Source organism: Protopterus annectens, chromosome 11.part0 (genome assembly GCF_019279795.1).
Source record: "Protopterus annectens isolate FY-2018-M chromosome 11.part0, PAN1.0, whole genome shotgun sequence".
NCBI classification, from domain to species: domain Eukaryota; kingdom Metazoa; phylum Chordata; order Ceratodontiformes; family Protopteridae; genus Protopterus; species Protopterus annectens.
Genome location: NC_056745.1, coordinates 1193759035 through 1193776739, shown reverse-complemented (window position 1 = coordinate 1193776739; position 17705 = coordinate 1193759035). Strand labels below are relative to the sequence as shown.

The 17705-nt window shown below is 41.8% G+C and overlaps 1 protein-coding gene across 8 annotated transcripts in view; it reads right to left on the bottom strand.

Annotated features, from left to right (window-relative positions):
* The window catches only part of DUS4L (dihydrouridine synthase 4 like), a 309040-nt gene that overhangs the window by 229947 nt on the left and 61388 nt on the right, over positions 1-17705 (bottom strand). For all 8 annotated transcript variants that reach the window (XM_044088546.1, XM_044088550.1, XM_044088542.1 and 5 more), the window contains one exon: positions 6097-6214. In XM_044088546.1, coding sequence (XP_043944481.1) covers positions 6097-6214 — 118 coding nt within the window. The remainder of the gene's footprint in view (positions 1-6096; positions 6215-17705) is intronic.

Sequence of the window (17705 nt, the reverse complement as noted above, 5' to 3'; positions counted from 1 at the left end):
TCCTTAGCTGCCATAACAGAAGCCTTTTTTAATCCACACTCCTAATTACTTCACCTTCTCATGCCCCCATAAGTATGCATATTGCTGAACCAATTAATGTGTGCACACAGCCTTGGTTTGCTCTTCATTTACTGTATATCCTGAAAAAGACTTGAAACAGTTTTAAAATACTTCATACAATACCAATATATTATTTTCTGGATTTATCAAGAACAAAATAATATAATGTAATAAAAATAAAAACCTTTCTTACTATACCAGTTTTATAATCTTGAATTCCAGAGTCCCTTATTTCCTTTGCTAATTACTCACAATATAAAGCAAATATGAAAGGGGAAAACCCTGCCTTAATAAAATACACACTCTCCGAGAGGAATCCTCTCACTTTCATTCTTGCCTCCTGGCTTTCATAAACCCTCCTAACAATATTCTGTCAGGGAACAGAAATGCTGCCATGGCCATATTCCTCTGGATCATCGTTCTTTTAATGTTGCCAAATATTTGCCTCCCCTCCACAAAACCACATGGATCTGTAGCTATCAATTTTGACTTTTTCTTAGCTGGTATAGACATAAGCACTTTATACGAAGCTGGGTCTAAAAACACTCTTTACCCTCTTTGGTAATATAGCCACCATAGCTTTTTTGCATGATTCTGGTAACCCCCCCCCCCACACACACACACACACACACTTTTAAATATTCTTAAACAAAAACCTTCCAGATATTTGTCACTTTCCTCCCTTCACAACAAACTTCCATATGAATATTATTTATTTCTGGAGACTTGCACGCTTTACAATCACTTTTCTCACCTCTTCCTATAATAGGTGTTAATTGTTGAGCCTCATCTTCCTCTAACACTGACATAATTAAATCTTCCATAAACATTTCCATTTGTGCCTTTTCTTTGTTTGCACATTTCTATGCTTAGTACAGATTGTCCTAACATTTTAGAAATATCTCTAATACTTCTATAGAATCTCTAGTTATTTTTCTGGTTACAGGCTCCCTAAGTTTGGCAACAACCCTTTCTGCTTTCTGTTGCTTAAGTTGTTGTGCTAAAAGTTTTTGTGTTCTGGAGTTAATATAAAGAAAACAGCTGTTTAACAGCAGCCTTGTAAATGGCAACCTTTATGTGGAATCTTATCTTCTCTAGACATACTTACGATTACGTTACTCCGCAGATATCACAGACCTGAGAAAAAAGCTTGCGACACAAACATTTAATTTCAAACAATATTGTAATTAGGTTCATAGGTTCACTAGACTATCGGCACAAGGGCCTAAGTAAGCCTAACCAACACGGTTCCCTGGCTTATGCCACCCAAGAAAGTTAATTTCCTGTGCCTCTGTCGAGCAGAGCCACAGAAGTGATCCCTGGGGGTGTATTTCCTATTTCCCATCCACTCAAGATTTTTCTTGAAGTGTGCTAATAAGGAACTTTGCTCGACATAGATTGGTAGCTTGTTCCACAGTATAGGAAGTCTCTGGGACAGGAATCTATCCCTCCAGCATGTCCTGTTTATTGTGGTGACAAGGTTTAGGTCCCTAGAGCGTGTAGCTTGGAGGGATTGGGATTTCTTTAGGTGTAGCATGTCCAACAGCTCTGGGTTTAACATAGCTTTATATGTTAGGCAGAGATCGGAGTAGGCGATATGCTACAGAGTTAAGCTGGAGTTTTTTGAGACTGTCAGTGTAAGGCATCTGTTGGAGGCCAGTAATCCTCTTTGTGAGGTACTTCTGTGGCCTTTCCAGCTGCTACAGATGTCTTGTGAGGTACATTCTAAAAGGAGCGTCGTACTCTATAATGGGTCTAATGAGTGCTGAGTAGAGGGGAGCAATGACCTCTTTTTTCCTGGATGAGAATCCATTTGTGATGGTGTGTGCCACATAGAAGGATTTCTTGACTATTGTGACAATGTGATTATCAAAAGGACAGACTACTGTCCTCCTGGGTCCCAAGGTCTCATCACACATTCGGCATTAAAGTAGACTGCCGTTTATGTGGTAGTTTATGGGTACAGAGTTTTTACCAAAGGGGATGACAATGCACTTTTTGGCATTGAGCTTGAGGCCAAGCCTCTGACATCAGGCATCTGTCTCAGTGAGGCCCTTCTGTGGGATGTACACATCATTTGGGGACTTGACTATGGCTCCTAATTTGCAGTCATCTGCGAACTTCGTTAGCTAGAGGCCTTCTGTGTTAGCCTGTACTTCAGAGAAGTAAATACCAAACAGGAGAGGTCCCAGGACTGAACCCTGTGGTACTCCACTTGTCACTGGTTTGAAATCAGATTTGGAGTCTGCAACTTTTACAATGTGGGTTCTGTCAGTGAGCCAATTGGCAACCCATCTTGTGACATAGGGATTTATACCTAGTTTAGTGAGTTCAGCTATAATTCCAGAATGCGGGATGGTGTCAAAAGCCTTGGTGAGGTCAAGATAGGCTGTGTGAACCACCTTACCCTCGTCTACGGCTTTGGTGACTGCCTCAAAGAAGTCGATCAGGTTCAGACGGCATGATCTGCCTTTCACAAACCCAAACTGGGTGGGGTCCAGAGTTTGGAGGTTACCAATGTCTTTGTTTATGAGTTCCGTGATGATACGTTCCATGGCCTTGCAGACCAGGCTCGTCAGGCAGTGGTGGCTCCCACTTTGTGGAGTGGGATAACTGTTGCTGTGTGCCACTTAGAGGGCACAAAGCCTGATGTGAGACTATGACTGAACATGGTGCTTAGATGGGGAGTCAGTTCGTTCTTAAGTTCGTGTAAAACGCAGCCTGGGATGTTGTCCGGTTTCATGGATGCTGAGCTTTTGGTTTTAGAGAGTGCAGCTTTTACCTGCATAGATGTGATTACAGGGACTCTGCATTCTTCCTGTATAGAAATGGGCCCTTTAGGGGGTGAGGGGGGGGTAAAGTTAGCACTGAACCTAATCTGCCAGGATGTTGGCAATATCAGTTGGTTCTGTAATTTTCACGCCATTGTGCTGTAACTCACAGCATATCTGGGTGTTGCCATTGAGATTCTTGACATAGCTATAGAATGCTTTGTGGTTACCCTTAGAATCAGTGAGGATTTTGTTTTTGTAGCTAGCTTTGGAGGATCTTATAAGGGATCTCAGCTTCTTACTGAGACTGACCAGGGAGCTCCTCCACTCATGGGATTTTAATCTCTTTTGCAACAGTTTCTTCATTTTGTTGCAGAGCTTGTTTTTGGCAGGGGACCACCAGACTGGCTTCCTTTTTTTGGAGGATAACGTCTTGGTTCTGTTTGAGATAGCATGATCCATGCACTCGTGTAAGTGCTTATAGAGTGCATTTGTGTAGGATTCAACAGTCGCAACTGTATTGTCCATCTGCATGGGTGTCATCAAGTTCGCCACCTCTGTCTTAAGTATGAAGTTGGCTTTGGAGAAATTTTTTACCATTGTTTCCTTAATGGTGGGTGGGGGTGGGATGCAGATATCTAGGGTGATTGGTCGGATCTGACCAACGAGGAGTTGACTTCAGGTGTGGAACACCGGTCACTCATGTTGGTAATGACTAGGTCTAGGATACTGTTGCTCCTGGTGGGTGTGTGGATAAGTTGATCCAGGGCATTGGAATTTATGAATTCCAGAATGAGTTGAGTGAAGAAGTTGGTACATGAGTGAAATCGCCCATTATTAGGGTGTTTGTTTGAACCCTAATATTTTCCAGTATGTCAAGCAATGAGGAGTGGGAATCCTGGGGCATGGTGGGGATCTGTAGCAAGCTACAATTTGGATTGCAGTTTTGCCCAGAGTTAGTTGCACTTGGATAACCTTGGATGCATTATGCTGCACAACTAGCCTGGAGGTGTGGATATCCTTAATGAATATGGACTCAACTCGGCCTTTGGTGTTCTGGTCCAGGTTAGATGGCCGAAAAGTGCGGTATGAGCCTGGTAATTGAAGGGGTGCTCTCTAGAGCCTTGAACCATGTCTCAGTCACTGCACAGATATCAATGTTCTCCATTTTAAGGAGTGCCTTGAGTGAGTACATTTTGAGATTTAGACTGCTAGCACTGAGTAGCATTACCCTCATTTTTGCTTGCCTGGTCCTATTACAGTGGTGAATTTGTCATTTGAACCTTGCCTAAAAAAGGCACTATGGGGCGGCAAGACCCTTAAGCCACTAATCGGAATCCCAGGGGCGACAGGTGCAGGCCATCTCTGGCAAAGCATCGTGGTCTGTCGACCATGTCGTCACAGGCAGACAGATACTGGATCCCCTTAGAATGACACCAGAAGCTTAGCCAATTGTTGAAGTCAATCATTTTGTCCTTGTACTGTGGTATCATTCTGGTCAATGGCAGGATGCTACTCAGGGCTAGGGTCAAACCTGCCTGGGCTACAGGATCGGACAGCTCTTCCAGGTCTCTTTTCATGTAGTCCGGGAGGTATGTCTCAGGTCGTTCACACCAACATGGACAATGACAGAGTCATATTTGTACTTGTTGTGGAGTCACCTGCAGTGCGTGGGTTATGTGGTGGATCCTGGCACCCGACAGGCAATTGAGAGTAACCTTCTCCTTGTTTAGCCTGGTGAGTGGGACAGTGTGCCTGACTATAGAGTCACCTATAACTAGTCGGATTGATTATGTTGTTTTTTTTTATGGCTGTGGTTGGCACACACACTGAGTCTGTGGGCTATGTGTCATTTGGGTTGTGTTGGGGGGTGGAGATTGCTTGCGTTTCTGCTTTGAAGGTCTCTGTTGCGTGAGCAGATTATTATGGAAAGCCTATGCGAATGTTTTTGTGTTTCTATGTGTGGATTTTGGTGGTGTAGGTTTAGTGGGACTATGCGATGAGTGTGGTGTGGTGCAAGTGTTTACCGTCTCCTCTTGACTGTCAGGTTCAGTCTTGGTTGGAGAGACCTTTACCTCCAATTTGGCTAGATAAGTGCATCTCTCACCGGTTGTGGTGTTGGGTGGTAGGAAGAGGAGGGTTGTCGGTGTACATGAGGCAAATGCTGCTTTGCCCCAAGATGCCCAGATTCATCAGATAGAGAGGAGAGAGAACACTGGGAGCTGACCCTTGGACATGCCTGAATAAAAAACTACTTTCCTCTAGAAAACTGAGGAAAGGGAGTATAAGAGCTGTTTTTCTCTAAGCAAGAGAGGAATGTAAGTACAAAAACTGATTTCCTCTAGGTAAAGAGGAAGGATGAATGCTGCAGTAATTTGTAGCTTATTTAGTGCTAACAACAAGTTCTGAACAAGTGCTGAGCACGAATAAGAAAATTCAAGTACTTAAACTAAGAATCTGTACCTGGATTTTGTGGTAGATAGGCTACCTAGTGCTTACCACTCCCAGTGATGAGCTAGAATGCTTCCCTCCAACACAGAAAAGCTTGGGGGGCTCAGAAGCTTACAAACAGTCCTGGATACAGCAAATCTGTATCTGGACTAGACTAGTTACAGGAAAGGTGGGAAACAAGCGCACCTGCCAATTCTATGATAAACAACAGTACTCACATTGGATACCAATCATTCCCTGGGAAAGACCTACAGAGAGATGAATGACAAGACTGCTTCTTGCTAAAAAATTACAAATAAAAAAAAAAAAGAAAAGAAAAAATGTTCTGAAATGGCACAACTTCCTCTCTCTTTCACCAAGTTCATTAGGCTGATATCTTGCACTACAAGAGGAATCCAGCTCCATGCTGGTGATGTTATTAAAGCTCTGAAAGTGAGACCTAAATGAGGTTTGTCTACTTACAGTTAATTTCTATGCAGAAACAATTATGCTACACCAGTGAGCCTTACAATGAACACGGGATAGATAAAACGGTTTCCCATTAGTAGACAAAGTCTACTGCTTTTCATGGGCATTCATAAAAAGTGCATTTCATAAAACCCAAATGGATTACTACAAGACAAGCAAACATATCAACCATGCACACAAAAACAAAGGAAGCAGAACACTTATACAAAGCCATCACACTATCCAAAAAGGATAATAAACAACCTCAAAAAATATGATGGGAGAAGACAGTCTTTGGGGCTTTTCAAAGGTTGAACATATTTGTAGTAAGTTCTTTGAAACATACTAAGAACCACAGTTACAGTACCTTTGTGGGCAACCACAGTTGAGATCTACACCATCTGCAAATGGGGACACTGTACAAGCAGCTTCTGCCAGTACCTGTGCATCTTTGGCAGCAAACTGTACAATGAGGGGCCTGTCACCTGTAAGTAAACAAAAGTAAAATTTAAGGCTTCTAACAATGTTGCACGGGGAAGCACAACATAGGTCATTTTAAATGCCTGATAAGCAAAAGAAAAAAAAAATTCAATAAGAATCAAATAGTTTTACTTTTCTAGTACAGGCTACAAAACATTGACTTACCTCTCAAAACTACATATCACAGTCCATTACTCAAAAGTTTTAGCTACACTCTATTATATTTCTTATTATCAGAGGTGACCCATTACTGAGCTGCCAGAGTTAAAGCAATGCTAAGTGCTCTCCCTCAAAAAAACTACCGCACCAGTAATGACATTAATAAAGCAATGACCAATAAAGACAAAGGATCATCCAGGAAAAACAATCAGGGTATGACAAGCTGTTTCAATAAGCTTGTTACTTACTACACTAATGGGGAACAGTTTTACGGAAATCAAGTGCACTAGAAAAACACAAATTAGATTTACAGAAAGAAAGGGAGTGGGTGGGGATGCATACAAAGATTTCATATACCTATTTTCTTGCTACTCTTACATACAATGGCATAATATACACGGCCAATCTGAAATTAATACAAAGGGTTATTCTACAAAAGTCAAAAGAGGGGATCAATCTTTCATCATATATAACTAAATGAAGAGATAAAGGCACAGGATTCACTGCACTTGCCTGTGCTGAACAGATGCATGTAATACATACTGCTGGTAACTTAACAGGTAATATCTTTCAGTTGTTACTATCTGTATTTTAGCTTATGTCTTAATTCCTTTTATCTTATCTACTTTTAGTGTTTATATTTGCTGCAGATTTATCTTAAGTATCGGGGTGCAAACACTTGAAGTGGAAGAATCTGTATGATGAAAGCTACTAGTAGGAGTAACACAGACAAAGGAAGACAGCAAACATCAAATTAGGCAAAAACAAGGCAAACATGAAGAGAATGAAAGTAGGTAAAGCACTAAACCCCAAGATATCAAGAAACAGAATAATAAATGATGTTGACAAATATGACAAAAGAACAGAAAGAAGATGGGGTAGGGATGTGTGTTGGAGTTTACCAGAATGATGGAAACTTGAACCGATATAAAATCTAGAAAAGTTAAAACAGATTTAAGAGTCTGTAGCCAGTGCCACTGCCTCAACAGCTGAGCTGTCTTTGCGCGACACCAATGACATGGGTTTAGGAATGAATACAGGCACACACCCTCATTGGTCAGCGAAGTGCATCACTTAATATTAACAGGAACACCTGCTGCATGGCATCAGCTTCATCTGCTTGCATAACACTGCACTGGATATCAGACTACATGACGCAAAGTTTTTACACAGGCACATAGATTAAATGCATCAGCTCCTTAAAGCTATGCACCAATGTATTACAGACCCTCTTTAAGACAAGGATCCCAACTTAATCTTTGCAGTAACTACTACTCACAAAAACACACACGGTGCTACTTGTTTTAGTTGACAAAAAATTGCCATTCAAAACACAGACCACAATATGTCAAAAATGCAATCAACAACACCTTTTATACATGTGCCGAGAAACAACCCTGGCACTTGCAAAATTAAAGCACAATTATTTTTTGTGGGAGGGCAAACCCCCCTGCACCTCCCAACAAATTTTATACACACACACACACGTGTAATAAATAGAAATAAATACATATATGAAAAGTACAGGGGGTTGCTGTGTAAAGACAGATACATAGCTCCCAGTAAAAAGGCTGAGTGTATAGGCTCTTCCTTTCCTCCAAGAGTGTAACCTACTTTAAGCAGCCACTTGATTAAAATTCTGAAGCCAGATACAGAAGTTAAAAAGGCAGTGAAGAGAGTAAATGCTTTTATGTAACCTGTTTTTAAAATTACAGTAACTGTTGAATCTGATGAATTTTTTGACATTATGCAAAAACTTTACAGAACAGTACCCTACCTTTGCTGCTGGCTTATAAAAGACCACTACTACTGATTTAGAAGACTTCTGCTACAGAAAGGAGCTAGTCACTGTCACAAGTAAAATACAGCTGCACTCACTTTAAAGGTTGTAAAAGAGAGTTAATGCAAAATGAAAAAACTGGGAGACACTTGTGGACTACTTCACAATACCATGACAAGATACTGAAGAAACAGTTTTGTTTAACCTGAAGACAAGTAAAGACTTTTATTGTGATGAACGGATGCATGCTTATGTTGCAGATATGAAGAGATGCACATTTATATTTTAGACTGAATAAAATGAAATAAATTGATGAACAGTCTACAGAGCTACAGTTTTATCTATGAAAATCAAGTGTATTACCAGTACTTTGACACAATATACTCAAACAAACAAGCACACATGCACACACTGCGTTTTATAGTTTGCTAATACAAAATTACACTTTGCACCCATCCCGTTGTCAGCGGGACACTCACAGGTTGAGCCCTTTCATCCCGCTTCCCGCAGTTACCAAGCGTGGGACTTTAAAAGTCCAGTTTTCCCCTTTTTGCGATCGCAAATTCAATTGCCGTGGAAAAGCCAAAAATACTTCCGGTTTTTCCACGGCAATGCGGTCACCACCCGGACCTGCAATTAGAGGGATTGGCTGCTAGGTCCGGGTGGTAATGCAACACAGTAATTGGCTGCAAGGATTGGAGGGGGCGGGGACTTACTAAGAAGAGCCCAATAAAGGTCGCAGCTGTAGAGCACTAAGCTCTACAGCTGCGAACGAAAAAGATCTGAGAGTTCTATTTCTGAAGCCAGTCCAACCAGCCAAGAAGCCAGCCAGCCAGGAAAGAAGTCAGCCAGCCAGCCAGCCAGCAAGGGAGCCAGCCAGCCTGCAAGGGAGACTGCCAGCCAGCCCAGCCACCACTTGAGCATCCAACTAGCCATTCCAGCAGGAAGGAAGCAAGCTAGCCCAGCAATAACTGTGATAGTGGTAAGTACATAATAGCATTTTGTGTCTTTAGTTATTTAAAATGGGAATATTGTGCTTTAAGTTTTTAATGTTTAGAGGTAGATGGGGATGTAGTATGCAATATTTAAATCTGTGTAGTGGTTATTTTGATATTTTTGAGTACTAGTTTTTAAAGGTATAAAACCTGAATGTATATGTAATTGTTATTATTCTTGGGGGAATGATCTGGAAGCATTACTTTTAAAAGGCTGAACTGTGTATAGAAGTTGTTTATTTCTGGTGGGGGGCAGTGAAATATAAATTTAGTTTGATGTATTTCTATTGTCGTAGCTTTTTCGGGGTATTGTCTGTTTGCAGAAAGAAAATGTTCAAGCATAGTTTTCACTTTTTTGTATGGAAATGTGTGCAATTTAATGCTGTTTTCAGGAAGTTAGGATATACTGTTTGGATAACATTTCCTGTTAGTTCCTGCAAGTCAATGTGTATGTGGTACAAGTCTACCTTTCGAGGGGGAATGTTAACAGTTAATGTAATTAATTTATTATTCTAGTAGGTACATGTTGCCAATTTGCCGAAGCTGTTTCAAGATTGTTTTCATTTATACTTGTAAATGTGTGCATTTAATTTATTATGCATTTTTAATAAGGTTAAAATGTACTGCTTTGCTTGTAATGTAAATATGGGTCTGCTGCTTTTACTTAGGCCTGTTTATTGCATTGCTGTGTTGGGTAAATCACTCTTAATTGCTATGTTTTGAGGTAAAAGGAGCCCATGGAGTCTGCTGTACATTGTAGTTTATATTACTTCTCTTGCAAGAAGTATTTTTAAAAGTTAAAATGTTTACAGACTTTTTTCCTGTTTATTTTTTTTTTTGTGGATGGATGCTCAGAAATTAATGCAATGTATTTGAGATTGTGTTAAACCATGTCATTGTTACAGGATAGTTTGCTTTTATAAGTAGCAAAGTTTGTGTTTTAGTGATGTCGTCAATAAACTTATGTACTGTTTTCATTATAATCCGATTACGGCCAGTGCTGCTGTTGGGCATGTTCATTAATAGATCATTGCGCTGTGTAAATTAGTGCCATACATTTCTAAACAGGTTCAAATTGTTCTATTCATGGTGTGGATGGCAGGTGTAATGGGGTAGGGGTTATACTAAAGGAACAATATGCCAAGAGTGTTTTAGAAGTGAAGAGAGTGTCTGACAGAGTGATGTTTATGAAGCTTGAAATTGATGGTGTAATGATGAATGTTGTTAGTGCATATGCTCCACAAGTTGGGTGTGCGATGGATGAGAAAGAGATATTTTGGAGCGAGTTGGATGAAGTTGTGGTGAGTGTACCCAAGGGTGAGAGACTAGTGATTGGAGTGGACTTTAATGGGCATGTTGGTGAAGTGAACAGAGGGGATGAGGAAGTGATGGGTAGGTATGGTGTTAAGGAGAGGAATGCAGAAGGTCAGACGATTGTGGATTTTGCTAAAAGGATGGACATGGCTGTGGTGAATACGTATTTTATGAAGAGGGAGGAGCATAGGGTGACATACAAGAGTGGAGGAAGATGCACACAGGTGGATTATATCCTATGTAGGAGGGCCAGTCTGAAGGAGATTGGAGACTGCAAAGTGGTAGCAGGGGAAAGTGTAGTTAAGCAGCATAGAATGGTGGTCTGTAGGATGACATTGGTGATCAAGAAGAGGAGGAGTGTGAAAGCAGTGCCAAGGATTAAATGGTGGAAGTTAAAAAAGGGTGATTGTGAAGTGGAGTTTAGGGAAGAGTTAAGACAGGCACTGGGAGGCAGTGGAGAGTTACCGAATAGCTGGGTAACTACAGCAGAACTAGTAAGGGAGACTGCTAGAAAGGTGCTTGGTGTGACATCTGGACAGAGGAAGGAGGACAAGGAGACCTGGTGGTGGAATGAGGAAGTACAGGAGAGTATACAGAGGAAGAGGCTGGCGAAGAAGAGGTGGGATTGTCAAAGAGATGAAGAAAGTAGACACGAATATAAGGAGATGAGGCGCATGGCAAAGAGGGAAGTGGCGAAAAGGCGCATGGAGAGTTGTATGAGAGATTGGACACTAAAGAGGGAGAAAAGGACCTGTACCGATTGGCTAGACAGAGGGACAGAGCTGGGAAAGATGTACAGCAAGTAAGGGTGATAAAGGATAGTGAGGGAAATGTACTCATAAGAGAGGAGAGTGTGTTGAGTAGATGGAAAGAGTACTTTGAGAGGCTGATGAATGAAGAGAAAGAGAGAGAGAAGGTTGGATGATGTGGGGATAGTGAATCAGGAAGTGAAACAGATTAGCAAGGAGGAAGTAAGGACAGCTATGAAGAGGATGAAGAATGGAAAGGCTGTTGGCCCAAATGACATCCCAATGGAAGCATGGAGGTGCTTAGGAGAAATGGCAGTGGAATTTTTAACTAGATTGTTTAATGAAATTTTGGAAAGTCAGAGGATGCCTGAGGAGCGGAGAAAAAGTGTTTTGGTACCTATCTTTAAGAATAAGGGTGATGTGCAGAGCTGCAGTAACTACAGAGGGATAAAATTGATCAGCCACAGCTTGAAGTTATGGGAAAGAGTAGTAGAAGCTAGGTTAAGAAGGGAGGTGATTGATCAGCAGTATGGTTTCATGCCAGGCAAGAGCACTACAGATGCAATGTTTGCTCTGAGAGTGTTATTGGAGAAATACAGAGAAGGTCAGAAGGAGTTGCATTGTGTCTTTGTAGACTTGGAGAAAGCATATGACAGGGTGCCTAGAGAAGAGTTGTGGTATTGTATGAGGAAGTCAGGAGTGGCAGAGAAGTATGTAAGAGTGGTACAGGATATGTACGAGGGTAGTGTGACAGTGGTGAGGACTGCAGTGGGAGTGACAGATCCATTTAAGGTGGAGGTGGGATTACATCAAGGATCAGCTCGGAGTCCTTTCTTATTTGCAGTGGTGATGGACAGGTTGACAGATGAGATCAGACAGGAGGCCCAGTGAACTATGATGTTTGCAGATGACATTGTGATCAGTAGTGAGAGTAGGAATCAGGTTGAGGAGATTCTGGAGAGGTGGAGATATGCTCTAGAGAGCAGAGGAATGAAGGTCAGCAAGGCTAAGACAGAATATATGTGTGTAAATGAGAGGGAGGGTAGAGGAATGGTGAGGATGCAGGGAGTAGAGTTGGTAAAGGTGGACGGGTTTAAATACTTGGGATCAACAGTTCAGAGTAATGGTGAATGTGGAAGAGAGGTGAAGAAGAGAGTACAGGCAGGGTGGAATGGGTGGAGAAGTGTGTCAGGAGTGATTTGTGACAGACAGGTACCAGTAAGAGTGAAAGGGAAGGTCTACAAGAGGGTAGTGAGACCAGCTATTTTATATGGGTTGGAGACAGTGGCATTGACAAAAATGCAAGAGTCAGAGCTGGATGTGGCAGAGTTAAAGATGTTAAGATTTGCACTCGGTGTGACTAGGATGGATAGGATTAGGAATCAGTATATTAGAGGGTCAGCTCATGTTGGACAGTTTGGAGACAAAGCAAGAGAGACAAGATTGCATTGGATTGGACATGTGCTGAGGAGGGATGATGGGTATATTGGGAAAAAGATGCCAAGGATGGAGCTGCCAGGTAAGAGGAAAAGAGGAAGGCCTAAGATAAGGTTTATGGACGTGGTGAGAGAGGACATGCACACGGTTGGTGTGACAGAGCAAGATGCAGAAGATAGGAAGAAATGGAAAGAGATGATCCACTTTGGCGACCCCTGACGGGAAAAGCCGCAAGATGATGATGATGATTTCTTTTAACTGCTGTGGTCAAAAGCTAAATCAGGTATATGGTATCCACTGTGCATTCTCATTCATTTTAGTGTTTTTTGGTTCAGTGAATGTGGTTAACTTTTTTTTTTCTTGAGGGGTGGGGTGAGGTGGGCATGTTCGGTGGTAAAAATAATGCATTTCATTTTCTACAAGCTGTATTAATGTTAGTTTTCAATGGCCAAAATGCCCCCTACATTACCTCATTTACTATTTGACCTTTTTCAAACTGTTTGTAATAACTCTTTTCTGCTCCATTCCTCGGTTCTTTCGCATGCCAATGCTTTTCGAGCCAGTTCTTTCATGTGCCAATGTTTTTCAAGCCAGTTCTTTCGCTTGCCAATGTTTTTCAAGCCAGTTCTGTTGCATGCCAATGTTTTCCAAGCCAGTTCCTTCGTGTGCCAATGATTTTCGAGCCAGTTCTTTCACATGCCAATGTTTTTCGAGCCAGTTCTTTCACATGCCAATGTTTTTCGAGCCAGTTCTTTCGTGTGCCAATGTTTTTTAAGCCAGTTCATTTGTGCTGTGCAGCAGTATGTTACTGCGCCCTACTAACACAGTCTTGGTAAATATGTTGCATATCAGGTAAGTACAGATTCAAGCATGAAGAGAGCAGCAGTTTCATCACAGTCAACCAGCAGCAAGAGAATGTGCAAGTGGCACGACGTTTGGAAAACAGAATTTGACTGGATCGACAGATGCAATGATGTCAAAGCGTTCTGCAGGTACTGCAAGAGAGAATTTCTACTGACCCATGGTGGAAGAAACGATGTCGCACGACATAAGGCAACTGAACATAAGACTGCTATTCTTCAAGCTAAATCCACTCACCTGATGACAAAGTGGGCAAGGAACGCAAACCTTGAGGGACCAGAACTTAGGATCACTGCAGAAGAAGCCACAGAGGTTTTCCATGGTGTTAAGCACAATATTTCCTATAATCAATTTGCTAGGGTGCAGTATGTGGTACTAGGATATGTAGTTTTGTGTTTTTTCTTTGCTTTAGTTTTAATTGACAATAAAAAGTCTTAATTTTATACTTGGCTTGTATGTGGTATGTCGATTTTTTTAAGTTTTCTTTCTGAATAGTAATGGCTGGTTTATGAATTTTTTAACTTTTTAAATAAACAAGTGTCTGTTTAATGAGTAGTGTGTTTTTTATTCCTTTAAAGTTTATTTACTGTTACAACTGATTAATGTGCGTGTTTGCAGTAGTTCACTTCATTTAAATGGTTTGAGTTTTCAGTATGCTGTAATGTCACAATGTTGTATCCATAACTAATACTGCATCTCCTTTAACAACTCTGGTGATGTCGTGGTGGGGGTGTGGCCAGTGTCATGTTGGCCACACCCCTATCATATTGACCACACCCCATGTCCCACTTTGCCCTTGTTAAAAGGTGGCAACCCTATTTGCAGCACTTCAAAATCTAAATATAAAATAAAACTTTTCAAAATGCAAAGGCATTTCAGCATTCTTTTGAACTTTCATTTCAATGTTTCATGTACAAAGCTAAAACACAATTTTGAAACACTGATCAGTGTACTACCCAGATAAAGAAATTTAAATAAATAAACAATAGTGCTACATTTAGTAGCACATATTTAAAGAAAGGCAACTCGATACTCTTCAGTGACTTTCTTAATCACTCTTCATATTTTAATATTTGGCAGAGTACACTGTCTGTATGTCTACTCCTGACATACTTAGACTAATAAAAGGAGTAGGATACTACTGAAATTCTGATGACAGTAATGGTACTCCTCAGAACAGCAGAATTACAGTACGTCCAAGGTTCTGGTACCTTAATGTACTCTCTCTCTCTACTCTGATGCAGAACAACTTAGAATTAGTATGTATAACTAGTAGGTCCCCGGGGGTCACAACCCTTGACATTGGTGTAAAGGTTAAGGGGGTTGAAGCCTTCCGTAAAAGTATTTTAGTGGTATATACAGAATTTTAAGATTAATAGTCTGCTTGTATGAGTCAGAGTTTATTTCTTATTTTTTCAGGACCTGTAATTTTGGACCTTGCACTTTTGATATACAGCCCTAGAATGTTAAAGTGAATTCATCTGTATATTACGACTGCCATCAATGGTCACAATTCCTTTGTGGACAACAAAATGCTCATGCATTCTAACAATGTAAAGACTGACTCAGAGTTAGTGGGAATCTCTTATCATGGATCTGTGCATACCAGATATGCATCCCCCTCTGGGAGGATTTCACAAAAAAAGCATAAAAGACCTTTTTATGAACATTATCAGTGCACCTAATTGATAGGGTTGCCACTTGTCGCTCTTTCTGCAGTTCTGTCCTGTATATGTGTGTGTGTGTGGGGGGGGGGGGGCTTGAAAATGGTAAATGTGTTGATACTTTACAAGAAAAAATATTTTCTGATTTTTCTCTAAATAGGTTCATAGGTAGGTACTAGGCTATCTGCCCGAGGGCATTTATAAGCCTAGCCAGAGTGTGTCGGCTTTCGCCACCCGATTGATTAATTAACTGATTCTCTTGTCAAGCAGAGCCAATGAAGTGATCCCAGGGGTGTATTTTCTGTTACCCATCCACTCATCAAGGTTTCTCTTGAAGAGTGTTAGTGAGGGGCTCTACCTGATGTAATTTGGAATTTTGTTCCAAAGCATGGGGAGTCTCTGTGACAGGAATCTATCCCTCCAGCATGTTCTATTTATTGTTGTGGTGAGGTTTAGCTCACTAGAGCACATGGCTCGCAGTGACTTGGATTTCTTTAGGTGGAGCATGTCCATCAATTCTGAGTTGTACATGGCTTTGTAAGTCAGGCAGAGATCATCTCTGAGTAAGCGATATTGGCTAAGGCTCTTGCCACCCCCAAAGTGCCTTTTTTAGGCAAGGCTCAAAAGACAAACCCACCTCCATAGACAACACAAGAAAAAAGAAACTAAGGGTAATGCTACTCAATGCCAGAAGTCTAAACCTCAAGATGCATGCACTCGAGGCTCTCCTCAGTATGGAGAATATCGATATCTGTGCAGTAACAGAAACCTGGTTCAAGGCTCCCGAGAGCACCCCAGCGCTACCAGGTTATACCTCATACCATGCTTTTCGGCCCCAAAACTCAGACCGAACCACAAAAGGAGGGGGAGTATCCATATTCATCAAAGATACCCACACCTCCAAGGTTAGTGGCACTGCACGAAGCATCGGAGACCATCCATGTGCAACTAACAGTGGGAAAAACTGCCTTTCAGTTTGTAGCCTGCTACAGACCACCCTTCCAAACTCAGGAACCCCACTCAGCTTTCCTGAGAACACTGGGGAATATGAAGGTCTCTCCAAACACCATCATATTGGGTGACTTCAACTACCCAAACAAACTGGGAGCATTACTCAAGCCCCAACACCCTCGCCCAATGGTTCCTAGAATTTATAAACTCAAATGCTATGGAACAACTGGTCACCACTCCCACAAGAGGGGAAAACATATTCGACCTGATCATCACCAACATGGGGACTCTATGTTCCATACCAGAGGTATACCCCTCATTGGTAAGATCTGACCATAAATTAATCTCACTGGACATCCATATCCCGTCCCCACCCCCAGCCAAGGAAACCACGGTGAAGAACTTCTCAAAAGCAAACTTCACACTTCTCAAAACCGAGGTGGAATCCTTCAAAGCCCCTGGGCCAGTGGAAAATACGGCCCAAACCGCAGAATCCTTTACAATTGCATTCTATGGACACCTACAGGAATGCATGGATCGTGCTATCCCAAATAAAATCAAGACTCACTCCTCCAAAGGCAGGAGACCTGTCTGGTGAACCCCAGCCATAAATAAGCTATACAACAGAAGAAGGAACCTACTACATGACAGAGCAAAACCTCGAACAGGGAAGGCATCTCTGATCAGTACTAGCAAGAAACTACGATCCCTCATAAAATTATCTAAGGCCAGCTTTGAAAGAAAAATTGCACAAGATGCTAAAGATAATCACAAGGCCTTCTTTAGTTATGTCAGGAACCTGGGTGGCAACTCCCAGATATGCTCTGAGTTAGTGCAAAATGACAAAAAATACATTGAACCCACAGACATTGCCAACATCCTGGCAGACAGGTTCAGTGCAAACACCCCCCCTTCCCCCCCAAAAGAGCAAATGTCTATCCCAACAGAGTGTAACCTCCCTGACATTACAGATGCACAGGTGAGAGCTGCCCTCTCCAAAGCAAAAAAACGCAGCATCAATGGGACCAGATGGTGTCCCGGGCTGCGTCTTACATGAGCTCCAAGAAGAACTGAACCCTCACATAAAGTCACTGTTCAATCTCAGCCTTACTACAGGATATGTACCCAAGGAATGGCGTACAGCAACAGTGGCCCCACTGCACAAAGGTGGTGCCACAACAAACCCCGGAAACTATCGCCCTATAAGCCTGACTAGCCTGGTCTACAAAGCTATGGAGCGTATCATCATGAAACTCATAAACAAAGACATTGGGAACCTCCAAACACTGGATGCTACCCAATTCGGCTTTGTTAAGGGCAGATCTTGCCTCGTGAACCTGGTCGACTTCTTTGAAACAGGCACTCTTTGAAACACTCGGGCATCATAAACAAGCTCACCAGCTTAAATATCAACCCCTATGTCACAAGATGGGTTGCAAACTGGCTCAGGGATAAAACCCACATGGTCAGAATTGCAGGTGCCATGTCAGACTCTAAACCAGTTACAAGTGGCGTCCCACAAGGCTCAGTCCTGGGACCTCTCTTGTTCGGTATATATTTCTCTGAGGTACAGGCTAACACGGGAG